A 14890-nucleotide genomic window follows, 5' to 3' on the forward strand; every position below is an offset into this window, starting at 1 on the left:
GTCAGCAAGAATTCTTCTAGTGCACAGAGGCCTCAGATGAAAGTAATCACACAGCACTTCATAGTACACTGTGTGATAAAATAGAGGATTATGTAATGTAAGGTAATGGACAAAATATTTTTGGACTGCTTCAATTTTGTTAATAGTAGTAGTAGTAGTGGCATGTGATGCAAGAAAGCAAGCGTATGTGCTTATGCAGCATCAGCCAAAAAAATAAATAAATAAATAAATAAAATTACAAAACAATCCCCTCTAAATATCTGTCCAGTTGCTCCTTAAATTTATTTAATCTATCAACTTCCACAATGACATATGGAAGTTTGTTCCAGCAATTAACCACCCGCTGGCTAAAGGCAAATTTCCGCACATCTATTCTACATCTGTCCTTCCTCAATTTTAATTTATGCCCCCCTTAGGTTCGTAATCTGAACAAGTGGAAGAATCCCATCAGAATTCAGCATGCTCAACCCATCCAAGGCCTTATACACCTCAATTAGATCACCTCGCAGGTGCCTAGTCTCCAGCTGCTGCAATTTGCAGAACTTAGCCTCTCCTGGTAAGAGGATCCCTTCATTCCCCCTCACCAATCTTTTTGCCCTTCTCTGTGCACACTCAAACGAATCTACATCCTTCCTAAAATGAGGCCTCCAGACCTGCACGCAGTACTCAAGGCATGGCCTGACCATAATTAAAATTTTCGTGTGAGGATTCCAGATGGGTGAGCTGAATTCGAAAATTGAGATGTCTCCTCATCTTTCAGTTTAAAGCCACCTTGCTAAATTTCTTAATGTAAAAGGCTTCTTTAATTTTTCTTTTTTTCAATGTCTATTCCCCCCATTGTTGCAAAGTCTTTGCAGTAATATAGGGGAACTATGGGATGAGTTTTCAAAAGTGAAATTAGGTAGGCACTAAAAGAGCATGGTGGGTTGGAAAGTGCTGGGAAATGTGAGACTGTCAGAACCCTAGAGAATGGATTAGAAATGCTTCATATGATATGAAGTCAGCAGTTGAAAAAATAAAAATCTGTAATTCTTGTTCTGACTCATTCTGCATGTGAACAAGATCCCGGTAAAGGGTTCTTGTATATGCTCTTGAAAGCAAAGAGCTAAACAGCAGAGAAAATGTATGTTCTGAAAAAATTAGTGAGAACTGCAATACTGTATTTTAGCATTTTTAAAATAGCATCATAAGTAAGACATTATGATCTGAGGTTGCAGTTTTGCGGCTAGAAGCAGCAGTCAGTTTGTCACCGAGATAAATAATTTTAGGAAACTTAAGCAATTTTGAATGTCAACTATTTACCGAGAATGGTACCATGAAGTGGCATCACAATTCAGGGAAGAAGCTAAGAACACTTGTGCAAGATTAGTTGATGTCAAAAACTTAAATGTTGCTCTTGATTAATAGCATCAGCAGTGCCAAGTGATGCAGGAAAGCAAGCTTATAGATCGTCATCATCAGCTTAAAAAAAAAACCACCTCATTCACCTATTCCTCTCTAAGAATTTCTCTAGTTCTTCCTTAAATTTATTCAAACTACCCCACCTCCATGGCAATAGATGGAAGTTTGTTCCAACAATTGAACACCTGTTGACTAAAGGCAAACTTCTGCACACCTATCCTGCAACAATCCTTCCTCAATTTGAATTTTTTTTTTTTATGAAAACCCCAAACATGAGAGATATTAGAACCTATTGTACTTAGTACTGTGCTTTTGTGGGAGGTTGAGAAGACGAAAGAAGATATTTGTTGACATTAGACTTGAACTTCTGTAGACTGTAATTTTCAGGAAATATGTAAGAAGGAAGATTGTTCCAGAAAATGGCAGTTGAATGAATAAACGAGGAAGATGAAAAGTTGGTTCTGTGAGTTTGAAGTTGGACAGTAAATGGATGTTGGCTGGTGGCGGCACGTGTTCGGACTGTTTTGAAAGAGAGAGTGGGAATTATAGAAGCCAATTCAGAAAAACATTGCCCATTTGGGAGGCTACTAGAGACGGTCGTTTTCAAAGCCGCTAAGTGGATTTTTCTTATTTATTGATTTGAAATTATTGTTTTTCTAAAACTTTTGATTTAAATTTAGTAGTATAACAGTATTTTGTGATTTTCTGATTAATTTGGTGTATTTATTCTTTACTCGGCCTTGTAATTGCATAAAAGTATCGGTAAAGGTTTCCACGTGTTTCAACTCCGCTAACCGTTCGTAATTTTCCCGCCTTTGTGATACGATATACCGTACTAGATAGCGTTAGTTGAACTTCGTTAGCAGTTAAATTGTACGTTTAAATAAATACATATAACGACTTAGATTACAAACGTAATATAATTAATTTTATTTAACATAATTAATTATACATATAACCACTTAGGTTACGTAACATAAATAATTAGTAAAAACAAATAATTAATACATAACTTGATACGAAAGTTATATAAAGGGATTTCGCAGATAACATTCGTTACTGAAACGTAAATATTCCGTAGATAACACTCGTTACTGAAAAATAAATATAGCGTTATAACTGTGTTTGGATACAAGTTTAGGATTTAATTTTGTACAGAAATTGAAATTTTATTGAAAGTAAATCTAAATCATGACTCAAACCAGAGCAGCAAAGCAAAGGGCTCAAGCTAATGGGAATGCTGTGACCCAGGGGAGAACTGAGGGGGGCAGTTGTCCTCTGAATCACAGCCTTGTAAGATGCACTATTTGCTTGATGTTTGTGGAGCAGTCAAGTATGGGACATGATACTGCCATGGGGGATGTCTTTGTGTGTGTGCGATGCAAGGAGTGTAAGGAGATAAGGCGACAACTCAGCGTTGTTATGGGCCTATATGAGAGCTTGAAGGATAGGGTGGATGCCCTCGAAGGATTACAAGTGAGGGGCCCATCAAGCTCTCAGCTGCCCACACCAATGCCAGAGCTTGCACTTGGTCATCGCGGAACACAGCGGCAACCCCCAAGGCAGAATGCGCTGGTCCCAAAGGAACTAGTAGTTGTTGGTGACTCTATTGTCAGGGAAACGGGAAACATGCTTTGTAAAAAGGATAGGTGGAATAGGACCAGGGTATGTCTGCCAGGGGCAAAAGTTGATGACGTTGTAGAGCGGATATCATCTTTTAAGGGCACAAAAGGTGATATAGTTGTACACGTTGGCACTAATGACATTAAGAGTAGGAGACCGGCGGAATTACTTGACAAGTACAGGTCACTGATGAAAAAAAGCCGTGAATTAGGGTTGAAATTGAAAGTGTCTGCAATTCTGCCCAGACACGATAGGAGGGAGTATATGATGAGAGCCCTGTCAATCAATTCGGCCCTGGAAAGATTGTGCAGGGCTCAAGGGGTAGAATTTTTTTCAGCCTGGTCTGTACTTGTTAACAGGAGAGACTGCTTCTACAGGGATGGGATACACTTAAATAGAAAGGGTGCAAGAATGTTTGCTGATGCTATCGAGGCAATGTTAGGTGGGTCGGAAAACTGCTAGATTGGGGGGATACAAGGACTAATAGATTAACAGTAGCCACTGGCAGAGGTGAAAGTGATTCTTGCACTGCTTCTATTGGAATGAGCCGCAGCCTGGAAAATAAGATGCAGGATATTTCAGAGACTGCTGGGAATCATTGGGGTACAAGTAAACACATGGGTTGTGTTAGGGTAGCTAAGAAAAAGAACAGGTGCATGTATACTTGTGTGTACACCAATGCTAGGAGTTTAGTAAATAAATTTGATGAATTTGAGGTATTGCTCAAAACATCAAAGGCAGATATTGTGGGGATTTCAGAGACGTGGTGTCACACAGATATAAGAAATGCAGAACTGGAATTTGGGGAGTACAATGTCTACAGAAAGGATAGACAGGATAGGAAGGGAGGAGGGGTTATGCTATTAGTTAAAAAACACATAAAATCCAAGGAAGTGAAGCCAGTCGACATCGCTGGACAGTGCAGTGTCGAGTCAGTTTGGTGTGACATAAGCATTGGGAGATCAAAATTGAGAGTAGGAGTGTGCTATAGGCCTAATGACTCTGATGAGTATAATAAGAAACTGTTCGGAGAAATAGAGTGGGCCAGTAAATCAGAGAGTCTTATAATGGGGGATTTTAATTTCCCAGATATTGACTGGAATTTGGGGGCTGGTCACTCACACAGTAGCAAGGCTTTTGTGGATTTATTGGATGATTGTTTTCTACATCAGCATGTTCGGGAGGCAACTAGAGGGAGTAATACTCTTGATTTGATTATCAGTAGTGATTCTTCATGCATTAAGAATCTGCAGATAAATGAACCACTTGGTGGCAGTGATCACAGTGTGCTGAAGTGGGAGTTACTCAAAGAGGTAACTACCATTAGGGGTAAAGGGAAGGGGTATTGCTTTCGTAAAGGCGACTACAATGGAATGAGACAGTATTTAAATTCTATACAGTGGGATCAACTGATGATACTGCCAACAGCAAATTCAAAATGGGAAGCATTCAAAGAACGTATCGTGGAAGCTACTAGGCTATACATACCAACTAAGAAATATTGTTCAAGGTTTAGGCCTAAATGGTTGTCAGATGAACTAATGAGGCATATGGCAGAGAAGAAAAATGCATGGGATACATACAAATTAACACGTGACACGGACGCCTATGATAGATACAAGTTGATCTGTAACCAAGTTACAAAGGAGGTTAGGCAGGCGAAGGCAGATTACGAGAGATCCTTGGCAAGGGATGCGAAGAAAAACAGCAAAGAGTTCTTTACTTATGTAAACTCTAGACGGAAGGGGATGAATCAGATTGGTCCACTTGAGATCGATGGGTCAACTGTTGATGACCCTGCTCGGGTAGCTAACAAACTAAATGAATATTTTGCATCGACATTCACACATGAGGAGTTATTCAGCGAGGGGAATGCCAGAGGTGTATTCAACTCTAGCAGTAAGCTAGAGAATCTTGTAATAACTGAGAGCAAAGTGGAGGAGAAATTGTTGAAGATAAACACAAGAAAGGCACCTGGGGTGGATGGGATCTATCCAGTTATATTAAAGGAGGCAGCAAAGGAGGTAAGCAAACCCTTAGCCATAATTATGAGAGCTTCCTTGGACTCAGGGGAGGTACCCATTGACTGGAGATGTGCAAATGTGACCCCAATTCACAAAGGGGGATCAAAGGCTGACACAAGTAATTATAGACCTGTGAGTTTAACTTCTGTTCCCGGAAAATTAATGGAGGCACTGGTGAAAGAAGCATTGCAGGATCATCTAGACAAGACTTCAGTTATAGCTAGGACACAGCATGGTTTTGTTAAGGGGAAGTCTTGCCTGACCAATTTGATTGGATACTATGATGCAGTCACAAAAGAACTGGATGCAGGGAATAACTTTGATATTATATACTTGGATCTTAGAAAGGCTTTTGATACTGTTGCACATGGAAGACTGCTGCACAAATTGGAGCAGTGTGGCATTGGAGGCAAGTTGCTGCTATGGATAAAGGGGTGGTTGAGGGGGAGAAGACAGAGAGTGGTAATCAATGGACACTGCTCATCGTGGACTAATGTTATTAGTGGAGTCCCTCAGGGTTCAGTATTGGGGCCTTTATTGTTTTCTGTATTTATAAATGATATTGATGATGGTATATCAGGCTTAATGTCCAAGTTTGCAGACGATACGAAGGTTGGCAGGGTTGTCAAGGACACTACTGACACTATGCTGCTGCAACAGGATTTGGAAAGGTTGAGCAGATGGGCTTCGAGGTGGCAAATGAAGTTTAACATTGACAAATGTAAAGTACTACATATGGGAAACAGCAACCCCAGAGCAACGTATCAACTCTGTGGTACTACACTGACAGTGGTAGAGAATGAAAGGGACCTGGGGGTGGTGGTGCAGGCAGATATGAAGTTCTCTGAGCAGTGCAGACGAGCTGCAAGAGTAGCTCATGGTGTATTGTCAATGATATATAGGAATTTTTCTAGCAGGGATAAGGAGGTGATTATTCCCTTGTATAAGGCAATGGTCAGGCCACACCTAGAGTACTGTATACAGGCCTGGAGGCCTCATTTCAGGAAGGATGTAGAGCTGCTGGAACGAGTACAGAGAAGGGCAACTAGATTGGTGAATGGGACAAAGGGGTTCTCTTACGAAGAAAGGCTTAAGTTTTGCAAATTACAGTGTCTGGAAACTAGGCACCAGCGGGGTGATCTGATAGAGGTGTACAAAGCCTTGAATGGTTTGAGCATGCTCAATGCTGATGGGATTCTTCCTCTAGCTCAGAAAAATCACCTGAGAGGGCATAAATTCAAATTGAGGAAAGACAGATGTAGGATAGATGTGCGGAAATTTGCCTTTAGCCAGCGGGTGGTTGGTGGGTGGAACAGACTTCCATCCCTTGTCGTGGAAGTTGATAGCCTAAATAAGTTTAAGGCTCAGCTGGACAGGTATTTCGAACGAACAGAGGGGTGAAGTGGAAGTGGTTATTTTTATTTATTTATGTTACTTTTTTTTTTTTTTTTTTTTTTTTTTTTTTTTTGGCTGATGCTGCATAAGCTTGCTTTCTTGCATCAAATGCCTCTACTAATGCTAATGCTAATGCTAATGCTAATGGAAGTATCTGTAGAAAAGACATGCAGCAGAAACAGTACATCTATGAGACAGCGAGTGGAGAGACTCTGTTAAAGAGGAGTCATTAATTAACCTAACTGCCCTCTTCTGAATGGAATCTAGAAGCCTGAGAGAGGTTTTGGGGGCACTGCCCAGACATGGGAACAATATTCCATGGTAGGGAAGATGTGAAATTTGTACAGAGTGAACAGCTGTTAGGAAGAAAAGTAATGTCAAGAGCGAAAAAGAAAACCAAGTTTTTTAGATGCAGAGGAAGTAATATTTGTAATGTGCTTGTGCCTAGAGAGATTAGAAGTCAGGGTAATCCCCAAAAGAGATATATCAACTTGCCTAGAAATCGGAGTGTCACCCAAGATAAGCGTAGGAGCAGAAAAATCCTTTTTGAGAGAAAAAAAGACAAGACTGAGTTTTAGATGGATTGAAATCAACTAAGTTGTCTTTGCTCCACTGGAGAATTACCTGGAGATTGGCATTTAAGGAATTAGTAGCGGATATTCAAGAAGTTAAAGCTGATTGAGCAGGACAAGGTTTCTCAAACTGGAAAGTGGAATGCAATGTGCTATCATCAGTAAAACTATGGACAGGATTTCCAGTCAATGGAAGAAGGTCATTAATATATAAGAGGAAAAGAGTAGGGGAAAGAACTGAACCTTGTGGGGACACCAGCATTAGTGGAGAAATTAGAAGACAGAGAGCCATCTACCATTCACCCTCAGTGAGCAACTGCTTGTGTTTTACCAAACATTTCCACTGAATTTGTTCATAAAGTCCATACTGGCAATCATTGATCAGACAGAAGGTTTCTAGGTAGTTTAAGAGTTGGCAGTTAATTGATTTCTTCATTACTTTAGAAAGAGTAGAAGTAATTGCAATGGGACGATAAATGGATGGGAAGCATTTGTCACCCTTTTTAGGAATTGGCTGGATATCAGCAAATTTCCTTTGGAATAAGAAAGTGAAAAAAAAAAAAAAAAAAAAAGCAGCAAAGAATAGGAGTAAGTTCACGAATTAAGTGGAGGAAAGAACTGAACCTTGTGGTGACACAAGCATTAGTGGAGAAGTTAGAAGATAGAGAGCCATCTACCATCATCCTCAGTGAGCAATAAGAGAGAAAACTGGATAACCAGGCGCACAGGTTTTGAGAACAAGTGGAGCAATACCAATTGGACCTGGAGCTTTCTTAGCATCAAGATTCGTCAAAATCCTTCTGACATCCTTTTGACAGAAGACCACAGGAGGCATTAATGGATTGTGTTGGGAATGGAGGGAGGTGTTTTACCAAGTTCATTAATACATCAGTTGGAAGAAAACTGGGATGCTAGCAGGTCGGCTTTATCCTTGGCTGTAGCGACAACAGAACCATCTGGATTTAAAAGAGGTGGGAGCAGAGATGGGTAAAAGTTGCAGCCAATAGCTTTGGCAAGAGACCAGAATGCTCGACTGCCATTAGGGCAAGAAGTAAGTTTTCTACTCCTTTCCTTTTTGTTTATTGATGGGGCATCGGCTTCTATGGCCATAATGCACCTCAAAGTTTTTGCATTTTACTCTGATCCGAGTCCAAGGTGTGATTCGAACCCACGACCTTTGGGTTGCCAGGCAGGCACTTTACCCACCTGGCTAGCCCGGTTGGCAGTTTTCTACTCTTAAACTGTTCAAAATCTTGTTTGGACTGATTAATAACTGCTTTACAACTGTTGTGAGCTTTGGTGTTAGCAGAAAATAAAACTGAAGAATAGGAAACAAGCCAATTATGACATGCAAAGTTGTTCTTTTGAATAGCCTTAGCACATTTATTAGAAAACCAAGGTTTAGATAAAGAGCAAGATTTTAAAGTGGAGTGTGGATTAAAGGATTCCATTCCTGCAAGAATAATTTTACTGACACGATGTGAGCAAACGTTAACCTCAGAAGTTTTGAAACAGTAATCTGATCAAGGAAAAGAAGAAAAGTAATCTTGCAGGTCATTCAATTTTGCATTCTTGTAATGTCAAACAACACGAGGTTAGGAATAGCCATGAGATAAAGGCTCCATTGGAGAAGAGACAATCACGAAGTTGTGATCTGAGGTGCCTAAATGACTACTCACTTCGACCGTGTACTTAAGATTGTTTGTGAGAAAAAGATCAAGTGGGTTGGCTGTATGGTTAGGATTCTCTGGTATTCATGTAGGTAAATGAACAATCCGTGCAAAGTCTATAGTAATTGCAAAAGCCTCAGCATCTCAATCAGCTGGGTCGGTGTGACTAGAAAATGGAAGCCAGCTGGAGTGGTGAACATCAAAATCACCAAAGAAAATTACCTCACTGTTTGGAAAGTTGGACTAGAGAAAGTCAAGTTGCAAAGAGAGGAAGTCAAAGAGCTCCAAGTGATTAGTGGAGTTGGGAGAATGGTAGAGACAACAAATGAATTTGACACAATCAGGTAGAGAGATTTTAAGCCAGAGATGATCGAAAAGAGGACATTTAAAATTACCAAATCTTTGACAGGGAATATCAAACTCATTATCCTGAGCAAGAGGAAGAATCCCATCGGCATTGAGCATGCTCAAGCCATTCAAAGCCTTATAACACCTCTATCAGATCACCTCACCGATGCCTAGTCTCCAGACTCTGTAATTTGCAAAACTTAAGCCTTTCTTTGTAAGAGCAACCCTTTGTTCCATTCACTAATCTTGTCGCCCTTCTCTGTACTTGTTCCAGCAGCTCTACATCCTTCTTGAAATGAGGCCTCCAGACCTGTATACAGTACTCAAGGTGTGGCCTGGCCAATGCCTTATACAAGGGAATAATCACATCCCTATCCCTGCTAGAAAAATTCCTGTATATCATTGACAAGACACCATGAGCTACTCTTGCAGCTCGTCTGCACTGCTCAGAGAACTTCATATCTGCCTGCACAATTACCCCCAGGTCCTTTTCATTCTCTACCACTGTCAGCGTAGTACCACAGAGTTGATACGCTGGGGTTACTGTTTCCCATATGTGGTACTTTACATTTGTCAATGTTAAATTTCATTTGCCACCTCTCAGCCCATCTGCTCAACCTTTCCAGATCCTGTTGCAGTAGCATAGCATCAGTAGTGTCCTTAACAACCCTGCCAACCTTTGTATTGTCTGCAAACTTGGACATTAAGTTTGATATACCATCATCAATATCATTTATAAATACAGAAAACAACAATGGACCCAACACTGAACCCTGAGGAACTCCACTAATAACATTAGTCCATGTTGAGCAGTGTCCATTGATTACCAATCTCTGTCTTCTGCCACTCAACCATCCCTTTATCCATAGCAGCAATTTGCCTCCAATGCCACACTGCTCCAATTTGTGCAGCAGTCTTCCATGCGCAACAGTATCAAAAGCCTTTCTAAGATCCAAATATATAATATCAAAGTTATTCCCTGCATCCAGTTCTTTTGTGACTACATCATAGTATCCAATCAAATTGGTCAGACAAGACCTGCCCTTAACAAAACCATGCTGTGTCTGAGCTATAACTGAATTCTTGTCTAGATGATCCTGCAGTGCTTCTTTAACCAGTGCCTCCATTAATTTTCCTGGAACCGAAAAATTAATTGGTTGGTTGTTGGTTGGTATAGTTGATTATTGTAGTCATCAGGCCTATAACACACTCCTACATTCAATTTTGCTTTTCCAGTGCTTATGTTACACCACTCTGACTCAACACTGCACTGTCCACCCATGTACTGAACACTCACTCCTCCCTTTGTCTATCCTTTCTGTATGCATTGCAGTCCCCAAATTCCAATTCTGCATTCTTATATCTGTGTGACACCATGTCTATGATATCTGAACAATACTGACCAGCACTTCAAAATCATTTACTATACTCCTACAGTTGGTGTACATGCAAATATACATGCACTTATTTTTACTCTTAGTTTAACCTAACATAACCCATACATTTACTTGTTCCATGATGACTCTCAGCAACCAGCGCCTCTGTAGCTGGGTGGGCAGGAGCAGCAGTGCGTAGCACACGCTTCTTGATTAGACCGGGGTTCGAGCTCGTGACCACCAAATACGGAGGATGCGGAAAGGTCAAGGAATGACCACCGCATATACCTGGAGCAATATGGCCTTAGTTGCCAATGCTCCTAAAAACCAAATAACAAACAAACAGACTCTCAGCAGTCCTTGAAATCTGCAGCACCTCACTTTCCAGGCTGCTTCTCATTCCAACAGAAGCAGTGCAAGAATAACTTTCACCTCTGCCTGCAGCCACTGTTAATCTATTAGTCTGTGAATTCCTCCCCCCCAAGCTAGCAGTTTTCTGGCCCACCTAGCACTGCCTCAATACCATCAGTAAATATTCTTGCACCCTTTCTATTTAAGTGTATCCCATCCCTGTAGAAATAATCTCTTCTGTTAACAAACACAGATCAGGCTGGAAAAAATTCTACCCCATGAGCCTTGCGCAAACTCTCCAGGGTCAAATTGATTGATAAGGCTCTCCTGATATACTCCCTCCTATCGTGTCTAGGCATAATTGCAGACACTTTCAAATTTAACTGTAACTTGCAACTTTTTTCAACATTGACCTGTGATTATTATTATTAGCCATATAGTGCATGGAAGCCTGAGACTTATGCTACACCAGCCAGAAAAAAAAAAAAAAAATTCCCACGTTACCCTGAGAGAGAGAGAGAGAGAGAGAGAGAGAGAGAGAGAGCCAGAAGTAGAAGGGAATCACCAAGAAAGCAAGAAAGAGAAGAGATGAATGATGTTATCCAGCTCAGGACCCTGGGTTTGCCAAGCCAGATGTGAGCCCTACTTGTTAAGTAAGTCCGCAGATCTCCTACTCTTAATGTCATTAGTACAAACATGTACAACAATATCACCCTTTGTGCCCTTAAAAGATGATATCTGCTCTACAACATCATCATCTTTTGCCCCTAGTGGACATATCCTGGTCCTATTCCACTATCCTTTTTGCACAATATATTTCCTGTCTCCCTGACAATAGAGTCACCAACAATAACTAGCTCCAGTGGAGCCAATGCATTCTGCCCTGAAGATTGTAGCTGCATTATCTGATGCACAAGAGTGAGTTCTGGCACTGAGTTGTGCAGCTGAGAGCTTGATGGGCTCCCCATTTTAATTCCTTCAAGGGTATATACGCTACTCTTCAAACTCACAGACACTCATCAGAGTGCTACGTTGAATTTCAATGTTAAACTTCAACTGCCATTTCTCAGCCCATCAGCCTAATTTTTCTAGGTCTTGTTGCAGTATCATATGTAAACTTAGACATTAAGCCTTTATCAACAGCATTAATAAATATTGAAAACAACAATGGATAATAATGGAGAAAACAACAATTATCAGTGAGAGCAGGTTTTGACTTAATTGCACATTTGACAAATCTTCAGAATGTTTTGTCACTGGAATCATGATAAACAGGTTCAACAGATCTGAGATATTGAGTGAATTGATAACTAATTAACTCTTTAACCTCTTGTCTGAGATTTGAAAAGCAGCATAAGATGATTGACATTATTCCTAATAAAATGTTTGTATAAAAGATTCTTTGAATGGATCACATTTATGACCAGTGTTATTTCTACTACAAACTCTATAGAAGTTTGGTTTGATTAATTGTTCCATGGAGGTAATCCCTATCTAAGTGCATAACATTTCAACTTTCATTGTGTAAGTTACTTGTTAGTGGTTTGCATAGCCTTCCAAACCAAGTCTTCAAGCCCTTTGATGAGTTTAGAGGTTACTGACATGTTATGTTCCTCAATTGGATTGTTTTATATCACATAAAGTTTATAAATGTATGAAATATCAATATTAAACAGAAACTACCACAATCACCAAACCAAAAGTAAAACAATAATAAAATGAATTCAAGTAAAAAGAAAAAAAAAAAAAAAAAAAAGCCTTTTCAGAAAGGTCCAGTGCCCAAAACATTGAAGCAAAGCAGCCCAAGAACTATAAATTCTGCATATTAAACTAAATGAAATTAGTGCTATTAGAGGGTTCAGATTTTATATATCTATTATTCTTCATCTCTTTCTCCTATAAACAGTGATGCATTTAATCATTAAACTATTTGTAATTATACCCATTTCTAGACTGGTGAAAAATTTACTGCTTATTAATACAGAATAATATATTTTGTATCATATATAAATATATATGCAAAATAAGCATACTTTAAATAAACGTTAAATTTTCCCAAAGAGACTTACGGGTTCTATTATTGTTTCACATGGCTTCATACCCATACACTGTTCTTTCTGCATCAGATCCAAGGTACACACTTTACGTGCTCTATAATCTTCGTACTTTCTACTTCTGGTACGAAGTCCTTTTCCACAAGTAGCTGTGCATTCTGACCATTCTTCCCATTCAGATGTTTTGCAGCTTATATTTCTACAGTGAAAATTCAACATTTAATTAAGCTCAATTATGAAAATAATTTATTATAATTAAGATGAATACAAACTTAAATCAATGTTTCAATCAAACAGAAATAGAATTCTCATTTAAAACAGTTATACTTAAGTAATTAATAATAAAATAAATAAAACTTTTTATAATAATATAATAAAAAAATATAATAATAAATTATGGGAGTGAAGTTGAAAAAAATGTAATTAATGATGTTGAAATTTCACATGTTTATTTAATGAAAAAACTTTCTAGCCTACAGGGCAGTAAGGCTCTTTGGCTAATTATGAGAGCATCACTGGACTCGGGAGTGATTATGTTGGATTGGAAAAGTGCCAATAAGGGCAGTTTAAGAGTAAAGTGGGAAATTACCAGCTGGTCAGTCTAACTTCAGCAGTAGGGAAAATCATGAAGACAATGATCAATGGCAGAATTCAGGATCATTTAGATAGAAATGAAATTCTGAAGGATACTCAGTATCAAATTGTAAAGGAAAAATCATGTTTAATTAATCTGGTTAGCTATTTTGACAGGGTCAATCAAGAGCTGGATTTAAGGAATAATTTTGACAATTTAGCATTAGCAGAGGCATATGATGCAAGAAAGTGAGCTTATATAGCATCAGCCAAAAAAAAAAAAAAAAAAAACCCTTCCCATTTCAACCATCCATTCACATCAAATGTTTGTCTAGTTCTGCCTTGAACTTATTTAAGTTGTTGACCTCCACTACAACAGATAGAAGTTTGTTCTAACTATCAATCACTTGCTGGGTAAAGGCAAATTTCTGCACATCTATTCTACAATTTTCTTTCCACATTATGAATGTATGTGCCCTCAGGTGAGTAATTTGAGCAAGAGGAAGATGGGAATCAGCATGAGCTTGCGCAAGTCATTCCAGGGCTTATACACCTCAATTCGATAACCTCGTAGGTGCCTAGTCTTCGTACGCTGCAATTTGCGGAACTTAAGCCTTTCTTGGTAACAGCAACCCTTCGATCCACTCACCAATCGCAATGCCCTTCTGTGTACTTGTTCCAGCAGCTCTACTACCTTCCTAAAATGAGGCCTCCAGACCTGTATGCAGTACTCAAGGTGTAGCCTGACCATTGCTTTATACAAGGGGACAATCACCTCCTTATCCCTGCTAACAAAATTCCTGTATATCATTGACAAGGCACCATGACCTGCTCTGGCAGCCTGTCTGCACTGATCAAAAAATTTCATATATATATTTTCCCAGGGGCTCACATCTGGTGAGTATGGGCTTGGTATACCCAGGTCCTCAGCTGGACATCATCATCATTCTTCTCTTCTTGGTGATTCCCTTTTATTTCTCTCTCTCTCTCTCTCTCTCTCTCTCTCTCTCTCTCTCTCTCTCTCTCTCTCTCTCTCTCTAAGGTAACTCGATTTTTTTTTTTGGCTAGTGCAGCATAAGCCTCAGTCTTCCTTGTGTCATATGGCTAATAATATCTGACTGCATAATTACCCCCAGGTCCTTTTCATTCTCCACTACTCTGAGTGAAATACACCCAGTTGGTAACTTACTTTGGGGTTACTGCTACCTATTTGCAGTAACCTTTGTATCTCGGCAAACTTAGACATTAACCGCAAGGGCTTACGTCTGGTGAGTATGGGCTTGGCACACCTAGGGTCCTGATCTGGATATCATCATTCTTCTCTTTGTGATTCCCTTCTACTTTTAACTCTCTCTCTCTCTCGCTCGCTCTCTCTCTCTCTCCTTCTCTCTCTCTCTCTCTCTCTCTCTCCTTCTCTCTCTCTCTCTCTCTCTCTCTCTCCCTTCCCCCCTCCTTCTCTGGGTAAATCAGGATTTTTTTTTTTTTTTTTGGCTGGTGCAGCAT

General features: G+C 39.6%; 1 protein-coding gene across 3 annotated transcripts in view; it reads right to left on the reverse strand.

The window, feature by feature from the left end:
- The window catches only part of LOC150082412 (spondin-1-like), a 366276-nt gene that overhangs the window by 107639 nt on the left and 243747 nt on the right, over nt 1-14890 (reverse strand). For all 3 annotated transcript variants that reach the window (XM_090379272.1, XM_090379273.1, XM_090379275.1), the window contains exon 10: nt 12830-13013. In XM_090379272.1, coding sequence (XP_090235398.1) covers nt 12830-13013 — 184 coding nt within the window. The remainder of the gene's footprint in view (nt 1-12829; nt 13014-14890) is intronic.

Source organism: Mastigoproctus giganteus, chromosome 8 (genome assembly GCF_048544385.1).
Source record: "Mastigoproctus giganteus isolate SK-2022 chromosome 8, ASM4854438v1, whole genome shotgun sequence".
Lineage (NCBI taxonomy): Eukaryota > Metazoa > Arthropoda > Arachnida > Uropygi > Thelyphonidae > Mastigoproctus > Mastigoproctus giganteus.